The sequence below is a fragment of the Halictus rubicundus genome, unplaced genomic scaffold (genome assembly GCF_050948215.1).
Source record: "Halictus rubicundus isolate RS-2024b unplaced genomic scaffold, iyHalRubi1_principal scaffold0292, whole genome shotgun sequence".
In the NCBI taxonomy this organism is placed as follows: domain Eukaryota; kingdom Metazoa; phylum Arthropoda; class Insecta; order Hymenoptera; family Halictidae; genus Halictus; species Halictus rubicundus.
This window is the reverse complement of record NW_027488833.1, coordinates 168,646-186,323: the sequence shown is the minus strand read 5'-3', so window position 1 is coordinate 186,323 and position 17,678 is coordinate 168,646. Positions and strand designations below refer to the sequence as shown.

The following is a 17,678-nucleotide window of genomic DNA, read 5'->3' as shown; positions in this document are numbered from 1 at the left end:
CCAGGTAACCTCGTAACAAACCCTTGCGTGGGGGTAGGAAATACGGTACGAAATTCGATTGGGCTAAAGAACAGTGGACCTACCTGCATCGGGGTGCTCAGCGAGACTCCGGCGGCCCTTCGTGAAATTTTTGCACACAGTCAATTATTTAAATCGTTGAACAGGCGTCATCGTAACGAAACTTTTTATCGGTCTTTACGTTACGAATTGTTCTTAATCGCGGAAGAAATACACTCCTCGTCAAAAAGATAGCCGAGGTGTGCTACCTTTAATTTCTCAATGCGCATGTGAAGTTGTACGTTTGTGACGTATAATATCCAAACATTATGAGCTCAGAATATGCGGGTCGTTGAAAATAATTTAAAATATTACAAGGTTTAGTGTGTAACAAAAAAATTGTTTCATTTTAAGAAAGAAATGATAGCAAATGTACAAAAAGAAAGCAATGAATAATAATGAACATAAATTTTAACTAACACTAATTACTTATCAAACATATACACTTATTTAATAATGGGTACATCCCTCTTTATTTTCTATTACTTCTACTGTACGATTTGGTATCGCTTTATATAGTTTTTGGATATAATTTTGACTGACAGCTTCGTACAGACCTGAACATTTCGACGAACATTGCGACGAACAGCGGGCCGAGGATTCAGTTTTTTATTAGCACATAGCACAGCGTCTTAGGCCCTAACCATATAAATTGCAACCATACCTGGGCGAGTCATTCGAAGATGCGCTTCGGACGACCGTTTAGGAAAATTCGTGATTTCCCATTATTTTTACAACCCCTGCTCCCACTCTACTAGCCCTGGTCAACGATATTGTTAACTCCACTCTCTCTTTCCAACCAATCAACTTCCCTATCCCAGTTTTGTAAACGGATCTAGCCGGGTGTTTCCAATTTAATTAAACAAATGCAATGTTTTCATATCAAAGGCCTTTTTAAAAATTTGAAAATTACGAGGAAGAAATAGATATATAAAGTGGCTCACGAAAGTATTCGAACGCTTACGTTTACAAATTTTAATGAATAAAATAAGATGTACTAAACTGATTTGTATAGAACAATTTGATATCTGTTGTAAGGGGGAAGTCTCAAGATTATGTCAGTAAAATTTGAAAAGGATTCAACAGCGTAGGCAGAAGTTATGATATATTTATATAATCTTACAACAGATACCAAATTGTTCTATACAGATTAGTTTAGTACATCTTATTTTATTCATTAAAAATTGTAAACGTAAGCGTTCGAATACTTTCGTGAGCCACTGTATATATATACATATATATATATAAATAAAAATATATATAAATATATAAAATAATATAAATAAATAAATAATAAATAATATAATAAATAAATAAATAAATAAAAAATAATAAAAAATATATTAATATATATATATATATTAATATATATATATAATAAATATATATATATATATATATTAATATATATATATATAATAAATATATATATATATGCATATAGATATTGGGATGAAACTTGCACTAAACTTAATTAAAAAATTATTATAGTGATACCTATCAGTAAATAGGAATAATTTTTCAATGATTTTAGCACGTTCGCAAACAAATTTGCGTGCACCCCCTTTGATGTATGTCGAAAAACCGACAAGTGAATGATGTAGACAATGTTTTAGACATTGCATGTCTCGTCCTTCAGAATCTTTCGTTCCCAGCCTTAATAGCAAATGATGGCATCATAAACCCCCAAATTTCTTAAAGGTCATGCCGACCCTTAATCATACAACCTGCACGGTCACACCTAGCAGTCCCGTAAAGGTGCGCCTCGAGCGCAAGGGATGGCAGGGATAATCAGGCCCAAGGAAGATACCTCAATGAACAGCGATTGTCACCGACTCTGTCCAATTCGACTTTTTCATTTGTTCTTAGAATTCCTAGCAACAGTGTTTACTCCAAATTTTTTTTGCGCGTCATTCGGTAAACCAATTTTTCTAATTGCTCAAGAAGTAGTCATGTCGTTTGGTCCAATTAAAAAAAAAAGTTGTGCTGTTTCAAAGGGCGTTCGATTACTATCGCAAGCCTGTGTACATCATAAATCAGGCCTGTCCAACCCAAAAATGAAATAGTAAATAATCTTATTTGTTTTAAAGCATGCGTGCAACTTTGAAAATATTTTATTCAATGCAATAGATTTTTAAAATAGTTTTTCAAAATAGTAATTCATATGAAGAATATTAAAAATATTTGGATTTTATCGCAGGATAGTGGATAGTGCCACCATTTTTGGGGAGTCTATCGTTAGGTCCGCCTATGCCCATCTCAGCCGCGCCCGCAGTCCCAGTATTTTGGCTTCGACGTCACATACTACATAGTATATGTGACCGCTGTAGCCAATATCTCGACTATAGCCGAAAGTACGTGTGAAACGAGGCCTGTCCCTTGCACTCTGATCCAATCGGCCGCGCATTCGTACCTATGCTCTGACCAACGAGACCGAGGCAGTGAAGCACCCAGCTTGCGTCCTTTGCTAATCGTCTTGCAAGGGTAACTTCAACTCTGTCGCACTCGTGCGCCTATGTTTACGTCTACTGTCTCGTCTCATTGGACAAGATATAGATACGCCATAGCATTCCTGCCAGGGAACCTTCCATCTAATCATTTTTAGGTCATTATGGACAAGAATTCAGAAGTTTCCATGTACATTTTTTCGTGTCGTAAGACAAAACGATGCAATTTTTATGTGGAATTAATTCTTCTTATTCTACAAGTTACCATGTGATTGAGTCATTACACACGATATCGGACACTTTTGGGTGTATTGTTTCGGATTTCTTCCAGTTTCACTTGGACCACAACACATTTCAATGTCATCAAAAGTCGAGACATAGTCCCCCAAAAATGATCGAATTCACAAGGCATGATCCCCTTCCTAACGTGAATACTTCCTATAAAAAAAAACAACTATTCTCGTTTTTACAATATATGTATAATTTACGTTAATGTATAAGGATGTGTGATGCTGTTTCACGAAGAGGTAGGAACGATTCCTATTTCCATAATGTTCTAGAGGAGAGATACCGATAGTTTACCTAAGGACCTGTATAGCCCCGAGAAACCTTTTTTTTTGTGTCACGCACAGCAGGGAACTGTCAACGCGGTCTCGAAAGGCCATGTGGTAATGATCAGCCGCTTGTTCTGCCGCCGGACAACGGCGGTCTCTGGGAATAGTCCAATGGCCGGAACGAAGGCGCTCGAGCTTCGACAAAATATCGGTAACATGGCATTTGGACCTATAGTCCGTACGTAAAACCCTCCGGTCCCGGCAAGTATGCAGAGACCCTTATGAGGTCGCCCCAAACAAGACGGGCAAGATGCCGAAGTTGTTCGAACGGCCGAAGTCGCTGTCCATAAGGACCGAGCGAACTGACAGGCCACTTGAGAGGCGCTCGACGGTCCTCGCAACAAAGGCCAAGTGCCGAAAACCGCAGAACTGTTTACTCCCCTCTACACCCCCGAGATGCCTATGCTGGAGCGTGTTGCCCACGGGCAACCCACAGACAAGATTGAGCAGCGTTAGAAATCTCTGCGGATACGGACGCAGTCACGGTGCAGAATTTACTGGAAAAATTCAATATTCGTGTATATCACGATATTAAATACATTCCTTTTGCATAGAATGCGTATGACACTAAATGCGTATGTATATGAGAATGGAAATTGTTATTAATAATCATATAATAATAATTTCTATGCATAAACAATTTTGCAATAATAATATGTCAATCATTTTTATTTATTCTTAATTTGCTTTTACTATATGTTTCGTACCTATCCGAAAATAATAAGAATGTAAAGATAGATCCAGATTGTTTGGAAGAACGTGAACAGGGATCACATTGAAAGTACTGAGAATGAGTCGGATAGCGAATAACATTCATTTATCATTAATTTCGTTTTGAATTTGTTAGTTTTTAAAAATAAATTTTGTTATGAAAATTGTTAATTTCTTGTCAAGTATATTAATTATATTGGTAAATTATTTATATATGTGTAATTATTCACAGAAAATGAAATTATTAATATACAGGTTGTTCACGCAATTACTAGCCAGCATTTTTCTCGTAAATAGTGAATAATAGAAAAAAATGAAAGAGGAAAAAGCGGTACTGTTTTTTATATGCAACACAATGGCGTGTGTAATTTTTTTTTGTTTATACTATTTTGCTAGATATGAAGGCGACCTTCAATTTTTTAAATGGAATGCTGTATATTTTTTTGAATCGCACGAAAGCGCATGTCTAGACGAATTCATCCGTATACTGCACAGTGACCTTCAAGGTCATGCAAGGTGGGTGTGTGTATGTGTGTGTGTGTGTGTAAAACATTATAAATACTGTATTACTTTTAAAAAGCTGTTTCACCGATGTTTTTCCTATTGATGTCGAGAGTGAAACTAGAACTTTTCGGAGTTGGTCGTGATATCGGCACGATGAAACAATTTGTCAAAGAAGTCAAATAAACACGGCAGAATTTCGGAAGGATCTGACTCTTTGTCCTCCTGAAACACGTTGACGGTGGACGCGCAGAGAAATATGTTACCAAAAAATTGTCCTTGGAACGGCAATAAACTAATAGATACCTTCGATGTACACGCCATGGCGACCCTCACGTGCAAAACGGCAAATCTGGCGGCCAAATGTTTTATTGCAACCCGCACGCCGACAGCAACCTACAGTAAATCAGAAAGGTCTCCGTACACCCTTTAAAAATATACAATTTGATTGCCACTCATCTGGCCGAGGATGTCTCACCCCCCTTACCGGTTGTGTATTTAAGGGCTGTGAACCAAGATTTCAGCACCATTTTTGGCCAAAAAACACGACCTTTAGCACGCGAGAACGAATATCCAGCATTCAGACAAAATGCCGAATTCTGTAGGATTGGTAAATATGATGGTGAAATTCAGTGGGCTACTGCTCGCGTTGCGCAAACTGAACCAGCAGCGCCAGTCGGAACAGGAGGCAAGTCGGGGAGGAAGAAGGCGCTACGGTGTCCACCCGCTGTGGCGAAATCGAGCCATCGAAGGAGAATTCGTTCTATTCAGGCAAATGCTGGATCACGAGGAAAAATTTTACGGATATTTCCGTATGAATCGTGATTGTTTTTATGCCCTACTTGGGAAAATCAAAGATGATTTGACAAAAACTTGTACGCCTTGGAAAACACCAATTGCGCCAGAGGAACGGTTGGCAGTTTGCTTGCGGTAAGTGAGCGTAAAATAATTAATTAAATCCTTATAAAATTATTTTTATTTAAAACGCTACAAACTACATGTTATACAATTAAATGCTACCAAGAATTATCTTAGCCTAAATTATCTTTATATAAAGTAATCTAACTTGATCTAACTAAATCTAACTTAATCTAACTTAAGTACCGCCTAGGTCTCTTCCGACTTTTTTGCCGCAGCCAAACGCTCAATAATCTCCAACTTGAATCGCTCCTGCGTACTTTGCTTGAGGTTCGAAGTGGCCGAGCATATCCACCGGAAGAAGTCTTGCAATTCTTTTTTAACCCCATCTTCTTCTCCTTGCGACATTCCGGGGTTGCCCGATATCGCCGCCTCCGTAGCAGTCTTGAGCTGCTTGGCACATTCCAAAACTTCATTTATGTATCGCCGCATAGCGATCCTCGTTTCCATCATTGCGGCATTCGTTCTGTTGTGGTCGGTGACGTCTCCTCTTTTGTGGAGGTTGCCTGTCCTGCGGCTCTTCCCCCTCGCTCTCAAGCGGGGGTCCGCTGACGTCCCTATTTTCTTCTGTCGTACAATAATTAGAGTCTCCACTAAAGCTGACGGAGCTGAGAAAAATAATATTTAAATTAGTTAATTGTAAATAATTTCAAATGGGATAATAAATGTAAATAGTCAATAATGTGGTCTGAAATATTAAATATTATTTGAAATATTGCTCACCTCTCCAAACTGCAAAGCGTTTGACGTTCTTGGAAAAAAGGGACCAAAAATTGCATTGCATCTTCATATTTATATTTCCGCAATGCGTTGTCCGCCGCCTGCCCGCCCCGCACCGCACTGCTTCTGGCGCGGAATTTCCTAAATTGATCCCGTAGACTCTGCCATCTACTTTTGCATGTTTCGGCTGTAAAAGAAATATTTTCTAATTAACATTTTATTATTATTTCAGGTATTTAGCAACAGGAGATTCCTTCAAAACTATCAGTTATAGTTTTAGAATGGGTGCATCGACTGTGGAATTAATAGTGAAGGAAACCTGCAGGGTCATTACGGAGAGACTGAGGTCTGAGGCCATACCAACACCCAGCATGGAAATGTGGGAAACAATAAAGCAGGAGTTTTGGGAAAAATGCCATTTTCCCAACTGTCTGGGGGCCATTGATGGGAAACATGTAATTATCCAAGCCCCACCGAACTCCGGCTCATTGTATTACAATTACAAGAAAACATTTTCAGTGGTTTTGTTGGCTGTGGCTGATGCCAATTCTAACTTTATAGCTGTTGATGTTGGGTCGTACGGAAGGAACAGCGATGGAGGGGTTTTTGCCCACTCATTGATAGGGCAAGGGATGAATGACGGGTCCTATCGGATGTTGCCCGACACTAATTTGCCGGGCACATCAATCTGTGCGCCCTGCGTCTTCGTCGGCGATGAAGCCTTTCCTCTGAAGAGGAATCTTTTGAGGCCGTATCCGGGACGAGTAGCGGAAGGTCACGAAGACCAAACACATTTTAATAAACGCCTGTCAACGGCTCGACGAACAGTCGAAAACGCATTTGGAATTTTATCCCAGAAATTCCGTATTTATAACCGACGGATCCAGGGGAAGACGGAAAATATTGATTACATAATAATAACTACGTGCATCCTGCACAATTACATACGAAAGTACGAGGGATCGACAACGCCAGAAACTGGACCGACAGAAGCTGCAGCGTGGGATGCCTTTAGTAATCAAGCGGGCAACGCGACGAGGGAGTCCTTCGCGGTCAGGGACACATTCAAAAACTTTTTATATTCGACCCAGTAATTTTAAGTTAAGTTTAGTTAGTTACTTATTAAGTTAGTTTAAGTTAGTTTAAGTTAGTTTAAGTTAATTAGTTATTAACATTAAGTTAAGGTTAATTTGAGCAATTGTGTTATTAGTTAATTGAACAATTATTAAAATACATTAAGTACTAACCTGGTTGATTCAATTCGTCGCCTATCTCCCTCCATGCGATTGCTTTGAACTTGCTGTCCATGAATTTCCTGTGAGATAAATTGTATAAAAACTCGCGACTGCGGACACATTCGATAAGACGCTCGTCTTCCATTTTGCTGAACCACTTGTCACTTGCACTTGTCTAACGTCGGAAGTAGAACTGATTTTTCCGACGAACTTTCGTCGCAGGTAACCTCGTAATTAGCATCACAGTGGGGGTAAGAAACACGGTATTGGTTATATTGGGGTAAAGAACCACAATGGGACCTGCAACAGACCTGCCTGGATCGGGCCGCTCCGAGTCTTCAGCGGCCCATTGCAAAAATTTGTTTGTAATTGCGAAGAAAAAAGTAGAAGTCACGATTTTTGACTTTTTTATCTGTATTTGTATTGAAAATTTATAAGTTCCCTTTTGTAGATCTAAGTAAGTAATGTACATGCACAAAATTTCATTAAAATCGATCAAGGTTGCTAAGAAATATAATTGATTGAAAATAGCAAGAATTGTAAGAAACTGTGATTGAAGACCCAAGTAAATTAATCCTATCATCTCCAACAAAATCAAGACGTTTGGGCCAATTTTAAGAAGCTATAAAGAGTGTACGAATATTTTCTACACTGGCCGCATATTACCGAAATAATCCTATTTCTTAGGTCTTGAATCTACACTTCCTTCATACTCTGTTTCATCATTTCCCAATGAAACGAATCCTCTACTTTCTCGCGATGTCCATAGAGCAATGACAGTTAATGTTTCCAACAATTTATATTTTATTAATTCATAACGGTGTTAAATCCAGCGGCGGTCGCACATCTATGTGCATGGTATAAAGACGTGGTATAAATTCGTCGGCCGTCCGAGAATAATTTTAATTTCGCCATTTTTTAAAGTGTCACCACTTTTGGGGAGTCTATCGTTAGGTCTGCCTATGCCCATCTCAGCCGCGCCCGCAATCCCAGTGTTTTGGTTTCGACGTCACACGCTACATAGTATGTGTGACGGCTGTAGCCAATATTTTGACCATAGCCAGAAATGCGTGTGAAACAAGGCCTGCCTCTTCCAGCAGGATCCAATCAGCCACGCATTCGTACCTGTACTTTGTCCAACGAGACGAGGCAGTGAAGTACCAACTCTGTCGCACTCGAGTGGCTATGTTTACGTCTACTGCCTCGTCTCGTTGGACAAGGTATAGACACGTCACCGCATTCCTTCCAGGGAACCTTCTTCGCAGCCTCGCATCAATACTGTGTCACCGCCTTGCACCCATACAAAATGGTGCCTTGCCATCCCCTACAATCGTATAGGAGTGGGCGGTAATTGTTGAACAGCTTAGCCCACAGTATTAGAGTACTCCGAGCATTAACAAATCGGCGGGCAAGACTGTGACAGCGATCGACAGCAGATAATATCGGGATTAGGTTCAATGTACTTCGATTATAGGTTAAATAACGCATTGCATAATATGCACAGTCAAGAAATACTATACTATCTACTTCTCGATATTCCTCACGACAATTGCAAGGAAAGAGATAAATCCCGGAAATTACTTACACAGAAATTGCTAAGATTCTGTGGCGTCAATTAAATATATTTCTTGGTACATTTCTTGGTAAAAATGATAGGCATCTATTATTACGCTTTTCGAGTAGGAGGAGCGATATTGTGATTTAGTATGAGGAAGTCCCTTCAAGCACGTGTTGACCGTGTGTTTTCCTTCGTGTTTTCGTGGGATGGTGGTCATAGAATCATTTACATTTCGTCGCTCCGGCATCTGGCATTGCCTGTCATAAAATTGATGGGCTCAAGCTAACGAACGAACAATACAACACCTTTTACCTGCATTATTGCCGTCCGTACCATACTTTGCCGAGTGGAAAGGCCTACGAAAATAAAAATACGGAGAACGTAAATCATTTTTAAGTAATTATGGATAAGAATTCTGAAGTTTTCCATGTACATTTTTTCGTATAGCAAGGCTAAAATTAAAAAATTGCGGCCAGGTGAGACCGGCGAAGGACGCGGCGTTCGGCGATTCAGGTAGCTAACTGCAAGTGCACCGACTGATCGACCGCTATTCCCCGGCAGGCTTGGAAAAACCAATGTCCTTTGTACTATGGATGGCATTAACCTTTACTGTACACACGGAGTGCACAACACCCTAACAGCAGTTTAGGTAAAATATGTAAATTACCTTCCCCGTGCTCTCCTTTTCACTACGTGAAAATTTTTATTTTAGGGCAGACGCTGTCGACCCTCACTTCAAAATGTCTAAAGAATATCCAGCAACTTAATGGACACAAAACAATTAATAGTTCGGGAAAAAACGGAATTTCAAACAGGAAGAATCGTAAAATGTGGACATATTTTTTCAAATTTTTTAACACTTCAACCGATGGTAAAATTTGCAAAACAAAGATATTAGTAATATTTTTGCATTAAGTAATCACATTCGAATATAAAATGATGAATTATTTAAAAAGAACAGTCTCTTGCGATGATGATTAAAAAAAGAAAATGTTTTTTATCTTTGTTTTTATCTTTTTGTTTTTATGTCTTTTATCTGTGGTATAAAATGTGTTGTGTAGGCAGTTTTCGTAAAACTCATCCCAAATAGCAAACTTTGATGGTCCGTATCCTTTAAACAATTTCGAAGATTACAAAATGATGGCTCAATCTTTCAGTTTCATCCAAATTCGAAACATGGTCCCCAAAAAAAGATTTAATTCACATGGAATGACCCCCTTCCTAATTTGGATATTTCCTTAAAAAAATTGTGTAATTCACGTATAACATAAGGATGTGTGATGCTGTTTCACCAAGCGACAGGCACAATTCTTATCCCCATGATGTTGTAGAGGAGAGATACCGATAGTTTACCTAAGGAGCTGTGGAGCCCCTAAAAACATTTTTTTTTGTGCCATGCACAGCAGGGAACGTGTCAACGTGCTCTCGAAAGGCCATCTGGACGTTCAAAGTTATGGCCCCAACGACGTCGGGGCGACCCCGGAAAGATTTCGAGCACGAAGACCAATTCCTGACCGGCAAATTTCTAGCCCGTGTTCTTGAATCTGGCCGCCCAAACAACTTCGGCATCTTGCCCGTCTTGTTTGGGGCGACCTTTAGGCAGAGTTTCGCATCAGGGTTTCCATAACGCCCGGGCGGAAAGTCCTAGTTTTCTCGTTAAGTAGTTGTAGTTCAATTTGCTTTGCCGAGCCATGGTGCTCGTAGATTTAAGTACAATTTTAGTCTTTTGATCGTAACCTCATTAGTCCCGCGTCAGTCCGATTCGCGTGACAGTGTTCGTTTGGCGTTGGGTTATTTTGTATTTTAGCTTTTAGGTGACTGTTCGCCAGCGGATTGTATTTTCACTCTCACTCTCTTTCGAGGGTCTTAATCCCTATTGTTGTGTGGAGAGAGAGATATTGTTATCGGTGAGTGCTTTCCGTTGTTCTTACATTTGTGATATTCTTATGTTGTATTTTATTCAAGTTGTAATATTGTTGATTGTTCGATCGTGGCCTTGCCGGTCCTTTACAACCGTGCGGGTGATATTAGCTGTACGCTCGATTGTTTCTCTTTGTTTTGCGTGAATATATACACTTATACATGGTTTGTTAACTATTCGAAACCATAGTCTTTATTTAAAGCCAACTGTTCCTTTAATGCTTTGCTCGTCGGGGAAGCAGTGTTACAGAGGGGTGTAATTCTAAGACGACTAGAGAGATCCCGCGCTCTCGGCTTAGGATTGTGTCCTTCCGAGAGGCCGCGTAGTCGTCACAGTCTAAGAAAACATCCGTCCAAATTTCAAAGATCTTTATACTTCTGTTAACAAACTTATGTAATAGAAAATTTTTGTAGCTGGTTGCTTTGCACAACCAAATATGCATGTATATCTAATAAACTTTTATACAAATTTTAAATACTCCAGTGCCCTAATGTTTCTAAGAAATTATTGATTGAAATAAGCAACAAATGTTAGTACAATTTCTACTAAAAATTAATATATTTTAAGAACTCGACTAATGTAACTGTATTTCGCGCAAGTATCCGAATGAGATTATGTATTCGTTCTATGTAATATAAGAAAAAACTTTATATTTTTTCAAGCAAGAAAGAATAAATTACCAAATAAAACGAATGTAACAACGTTAATAATTCCGTAATCTTTCCATCTATTTTCTATTCTTAACAACATTTTGTAGAACTAATTATATAAAACTGCAAAAAACCGATATAAAACACATAAAAATAACGCCATTTAACACTTCGAATGCCTACATCACAACCGTAATAATTGAGAAATTAACGTGTATGAAACCGAGTATTTGGTCAACATTCTTTTATAGATTTTAACCTAATTTGGTGAACTAAATATGTTAGCACAAAAATGCATTCTTAAATTTCGAGAAATAATTCTGGTTTGATGCGGCATTTACCAAATGGACAGTAACAAATAGAAGAGCAAAATTAAAAATACAATACGTGTAATCTCACGTGAAGAACGCCGATTTTTGTCTTTGTTTGCCAACAGATATCAAATATGTATACACCGCCTTCTACTTGACAATATCTTTTTGGACCAATGCAATGAAAACAAGGGAACACAGTATTTGAATTTTTCTGATAAACATTGTAGACCACGGTGTAAGAAGTGTTTTAAGAACTCTTGTGACCGAAGAGTTATGTCTTAGTGTCGTGATACGACACCAGATGACTCACTAAGAACAAAGGTAGAGCGGGCTTTTCAAATTAAACTTGATAGTGTTTCCTTCCGGTATCTGCTAATAGAGTCATCAGTGAGGATTTTCTAGCAGATCGTTGCTTTAAATAAATAGATGGCAAAATGGTCAAGGGAGTGCTTGTCGACATCATTGGCGAAAGGAATTGTTATAAACATTTATATTATAACAGGAGGTAAGGTTTATACAAACGGCGAGATGATAAGGCGGTAAATTAAGCGAGCCAAGGACGACGGGCAGCGGATTTGATATTTTAGAATTTGGGAAACAATGGCCTCGCGACAAGTATGACAATAGACGTAAACAAAAGGCTTACGTCTCCGTTCGTTCACCCAAGGCCGGCCTCGAGCTCGAAAAATATTCTGTATCTCGGTTTCTATAATTTATTTTCAATAAATAATTAGATGGCATGATGGTCAAGGCAGTGCTTGTCGACATCATTGCCGAAAGGAATTGTTATAAACATTAAACAGCCAGAAATAATAAATTTAACAGTGAATTTCGTACGATAAATTAATGCGTGCGAATATTCATGGCTTAAAAGTTATTCTATATTTCGGTTTCTATGATTTATTTTTACTAAATAATTAGATGGCATGATGGTCAAGAGAGTGCTTGTCGACATCATTGCCGAAAGGAATTGTTATAAACATTAAACAGCCAGAAATAATAAATTTAACAGTGAATTTCGTACGATAAATTAATGCGTGCGAATATTCATGGCTTAAAAGTTATTCTATATTTCGGTTTCTATAATTTATTTTTAATAAATAATTAGATGGCATGATGGTCAAGGCAGTGCTTGTCGACATCATTGCCGAAAGGAATTGTTATAAACATTAAACAGCCAGAAATAATAAATTTAACTGTGAATTTCGTACGATAAATTAATGCGTGCGAATATTCATGGTTTAAAAGTTATTCTATATTTCGGTTTCTATAATTTATTTTTAATAAATAATTAGATGGCATGATGGTCAAGAGAGTGCTTATCGACATCATTGGCAAAAGGAATTGTTATAAACATTAAACAGCCAGAAATAATAAATTTATCAGTGAATTGTGTTCAATAAATGAATGCGTGCGAATATTCATGGTTTAAAAGTTACTCTGTATCTCGAGTTCTATTGGGTATTTTTACTAAAAAATTAGATGGCAAGATGGTCAAGGGAGTGCTTGTTGATACCATTAACAAAAGAAATTGTTATAAACATTAAACAGCCATAAATAATAAATTTATCAGTGAAATGTGTTCGATAAATTAATACGTGCGAATATTCATGGTTCAAAAGTTATCATTCAATTCGAACATAGAGTGTCCAAGTGTGAACCGTACTTTACGATCGCCCTCTAAAACTGTCAACATGGTGACAGACTATCTTAGAAATGGATGGGGGGAAACAGTGTGTTGAAGCAAGACAGACGATTTTGATGGTCCGAGGTATTGAGAGGAGTTCCACGCATTCATACTCACATATTTATAGCTTTTGGACTAGCCGGTTTGGGACTACGAAACGCATCTGCTGCTCTAAGATTGGCGTCTTAGTACGAAGGGAATTCGTGCTTTCTTATTTTATTCTGTATGGTAGGCCAGCATTTCTCTTTTTTCGAAAGAGTAGCAGCCGATACAGGATCGAGAAAGTATTTGCATACCCCATTTTTACAACTTCCCATGAAGAAGTAACTGCAATGCACACTTTCAGTGCTTTCAGTTTATTTTGCATAAAAATTCGCAGTCCGTTCATATCGCTTATGCTTATTTTGAAAGCATAATGAATATTAAAAAAGAGATATTAAATTTTTTCATTAAAATCAGTAATATATATACTCCTTTTTTAATATTCATTATGCTTTAAAAATTCCCATAGTAATTGGGTTCCTTACCCTGCGTATTTAACAGATTGTATTAATATAAGGGGTTAATGGTACCTTAACTAATTTTACAAATGTATTGTTAATTACAGAATAATTACACATTCATTTTATCGCCTCGCGCCGTTTCCTTCACTGAATAATTGCACAAATTCAATTGAGCCTGTGTTACGTAGTCGGAACATTCCCACGACGAAAACGGTGAGCATATTATGGCGATACCCTACAATTTTATTGTCCCGGAGAATGGTACATCCATTACAAAGTGCGCTATTGTGTTCGATGACTATAGGAATTTAAAACCATCGAATAGATTGCGCCTCGTTCCACTCGATTGTATAGTAGAATCCTGACATTCCAACAGTAAGTTTCTATCGGAAGATTCACCTAACATTTAGAACAAATGCGTTGCTTTCAATTAGATTACCTGGAAAGGTTTTTTTCGTTGTGTTTCTCTGGTCACGGTAAGTCTGTGTGTGTGTGGGTTTAGAAAGTTAACGGATTCTTCCATGGACATAGTTATCACGCTTATAACTTCATTGTTTCACGAGTTCCGGAACTATAAGTATCGGCGTACGTGCAATTAGATTGGAGATCCCTATCCTTGTATACAGGCGTAATTCTAAGTGAGTGAACATTGAATGCATTCAACGGGGCTCGTTTTTCTTTATGACTGCATTATCAGTCGCGGATCTTATCTGGTTTCAGGCGGTTTATTTTCTTTTGCGGCACCAAAATGGCTGCTCGCCGCGGAAACCGCAACCAGGTAACTCGAAACCATTGAACTACATTTTCTACGGGTTAATCACCGACAATGCTTGCCTCTTGCTAATACGCGTATGTAGACTGCAATGTTTTTAGCCCTGCATTGTCAAGGTGCGTTTTATCATCGTCACCTTTGGACATTGTCTGCTAAAACCAACGTTTGTTCCATGCAAAAGAGGCACGTCTTTGCAGAAGTTCCTTTGGCAACGTTCAAACGTTCCATGACAAACGAATTGCTCATCTGATTTATTTGAAATTAACAATTATGTATTAGTGTTTATATTTTGCGGAAAATAATGTCATTGGAAGTGTAGGAATATTCAATAAAATTGAACTCGATATTAGGCATCTTTGTATTTAATTTTTCTATTAGCTAAACTACTAAATTTATATTGTGTATACAATCAAAATTTTTACGTACTATACAAAATTAAAAATGTACGTAATGATGTTTATATTTTGTGGGCAATATTATTCGTAGCGATGTTGGACATTTTTGTGTTTAGCTTGTTGCCATGGTGGAGGAGCATCGTCGCTAAACAAGATGATAATTTGAGAAACAGTAAATCTTGGAAGATGAGCACATCTGTTGTTCGAAACAGCCGGCATCGTGACCCGCTTACAAAGTGGAGGGGATTTAGCTGGCAACGCGTCGCCATTAACAGTAAGCTTACCGACGCGTGCATAGCCCTGCTGGTTATCCGTAAAATATCTTCTAAATGGTTAAGAGGTTCAAATCTTGGTGACCGAGGCCCCAAGATATAGCGGAGCAGAACTTCAAACAAGTTTTCACTAACGATTAGTAAGTAGACTTTATAAAGCACTACATTACAGTGATTCCTAGCACGTTGTTTGGATTCTGATGACAAACTGGTCCATTTACCTGCAGCCTATTTTGTACAATATTCTACTTCTATGTTAAAGATCTCACTTGCAATCATTTAAAATATTTAATTCAATAATGATTGTACAATTTTATACTTATATCCTTCATAGAACTGATTCATCCTTTCTGGACAAGTTTCTCTCATAATTCTAGTGTACGTCTTAATTAATTTTGATGCATTGAATTCTTGAAAATTTGATGGTATGAATCACGAATGTAACGTAGTGGACATACCAAGATGCAAATTAGTTTGTAATTTATGTACAATTTCGAATTTCCGTTTCATTTTAACAGCTAGAACCATAGTTCACCATATTCACAGTTGGCAGACATGTTGCGCGTCGACGCCCAAGCATTTAATGCACTAATAACAAGTGGGTGTTGTATACTAGTTCCATTATTCGTATTTTGTAGCAACGGTAAACAATATACACGTTTTTTTTTTGCAGCATAATAATGGCAGTTCTGGAATCCTGTTGGTCACCCTTTGTTTGGACTAATAGTGTCAAAACAGGATGCAAAGCCATTGCTTTTTACACAATTGTATGTATTTATATATCAGTTTTACTTTCTTTATATTAAGTTTGTGATACATTAATCTCCTTATCACTCTTTATTGAGGTTCAAGAAATTTCTTTTTTCAGGCAATATGTATAATACTCATTACATTAGTTTCTTATCAACTACATGGAGGAGAATCGTCACAACTGTATAACCCTTTATTTGAAGCTGATGTCAGGGAATGTAAGTTCTAGTGCATATATATATATATGTGATAATATCATTTTTACACATACCATTTTTAGCAATGCAAATTGTCGGAGGGTTCTTCATATTTTATTTCATCCTTCTCATCTCATCCGCACTGTTAATGGTACATGGAGTAAGGGAGAGAATACGAGGCTGGTTACTGCCTTGGCTTATATTGTGGTTTATCGCATGTCTTTTCGAACTAGTTTTTGGGCTTTGGCTTGTAGGAGGATATTATATCTACGTAAGTTTTTGAATGAATCTTAAATAGTCTTCAGGAATTTACAAATTAATATGTTGGTATTAATTTTTCCAGCTTGAAGCAACATTTGCCGCAATGTGTCTCTGGCTTTGGATGTCATATAATGTAAGTATAAGACAATATTTTTGTCTCTCATCTTATAATATACAGATTGTCTTAGATTTTAATTGCCAAGTAAGAATCTAAACTGTATAAGAAATTAGATCCATAACATACGTAGACAAAGTTTAGCCATTAAAACCTGGGAGTCTATAGTGATGTATTTCTAACTTCTCTCAATTTAATTTATAGGTATATTGTTGGCTGGTTGTTCTCTCTATGTACAAAATATTTGAGAAGCTGCAGTCTCCGAATATTGAGCTTTTGTGGCCCTAAGTATTAACTTAAGTACTTTTGAGTCACAGAGTACATTGATTGGCACCAAAGTAAGATACAATGTCGTAGAGATGAGTTTATCAGATTTTATTTTATATATTTTTATAAAGGATAGCCAGATCGACAGCATTATTTACAATAATATGAATTAAGCAAAAACACAATAATCTGCCATGTTTGACTTGCTTATAATTATTTATTTCAATACGTATAATACTAAGTGTCATTAATGTACAATTAGTCCCATATCCAAAGATCTGGGACATTCATTTTATAACAGAAGACTGATATTGGTCTAAGAAAACATCCGTCCAAATTTCAAAGATCTTTATACTTCTGTTAACAAACTTATGTAATAGAAAATTTTTGTAGCTGGTTGCTTTACACAACCAAATATGCATGTATATCTAATAAACTTTTATACAAATTTTAAATACTCCAGTGCCCTAATGTTTTTAAGAAATTATTGATTGAAATAAGTAACAAATGTTAGTACAATTTTTACTAAAAATTAATATATTTTAAGAACTCGACTAATGTAACTGTATTTCGCGCAAGTATCCGAATGAGATTATGTATTCGTTCTATGTAATATAAGAAAAAACTTTATATTTTTTCAAGCAAGAAAGAATAAATTACCAAATAAAACGAATGTAACAACGTTAATATAATTCCGTAATCTTTCCATCTATTTTCTATTCTTGACAACATTTTGTAGAACTAATTATATAAAACACATAAGTCAACGACCATATCGCACTGCAAAAAACCGATATAAAACACATAAAAATA

At 37.2% G+C, this 17,678-nt stretch overlaps 1 protein-coding gene across 3 annotated transcripts; it reads left to right on the top strand.

The window, feature by feature from the left end:
* The first annotated feature begins 14,322 nt into the window (after window positions 1-14,322).
* Window positions 14,323-17,320, top strand: LOC143364137 (uncharacterized). 3 transcript variants are annotated; one of them, XM_076804636.1, is made up of 8 exons: window positions 14,323-14,614; window positions 15,120-15,415; window positions 15,822-15,873; window positions 15,949-16,042; window positions 16,144-16,243; window positions 16,306-16,493; window positions 16,566-16,616; window positions 16,803-17,320. In XM_076804636.1, the coding sequence occupies exons 4-8, from the start codon at window positions 15,956-15,958 to the stop codon at window positions 16,884-16,886; spliced, it is 510 nt and encodes a 169-aa protein (XP_076660751.1). In that variant the 5' UTR covers window positions 14,323-14,614; window positions 15,120-15,415; window positions 15,822-15,873; window positions 15,949-15,955; the 3' UTR covers window positions 16,887-17,320. The 3 variants fall into 3 exon arrangements, with proteins under 3 accessions (XP_076660751.1, XP_076660749.1, XP_076660750.1); XM_076804634.1 differs by having other exon boundaries at window positions 15,794-15,873; XM_076804635.1 differs by lacking the exon at window positions 15,822-15,873.
* The last annotated feature ends 358 nt before the right edge of the window (window positions 17,321-17,678 follow it).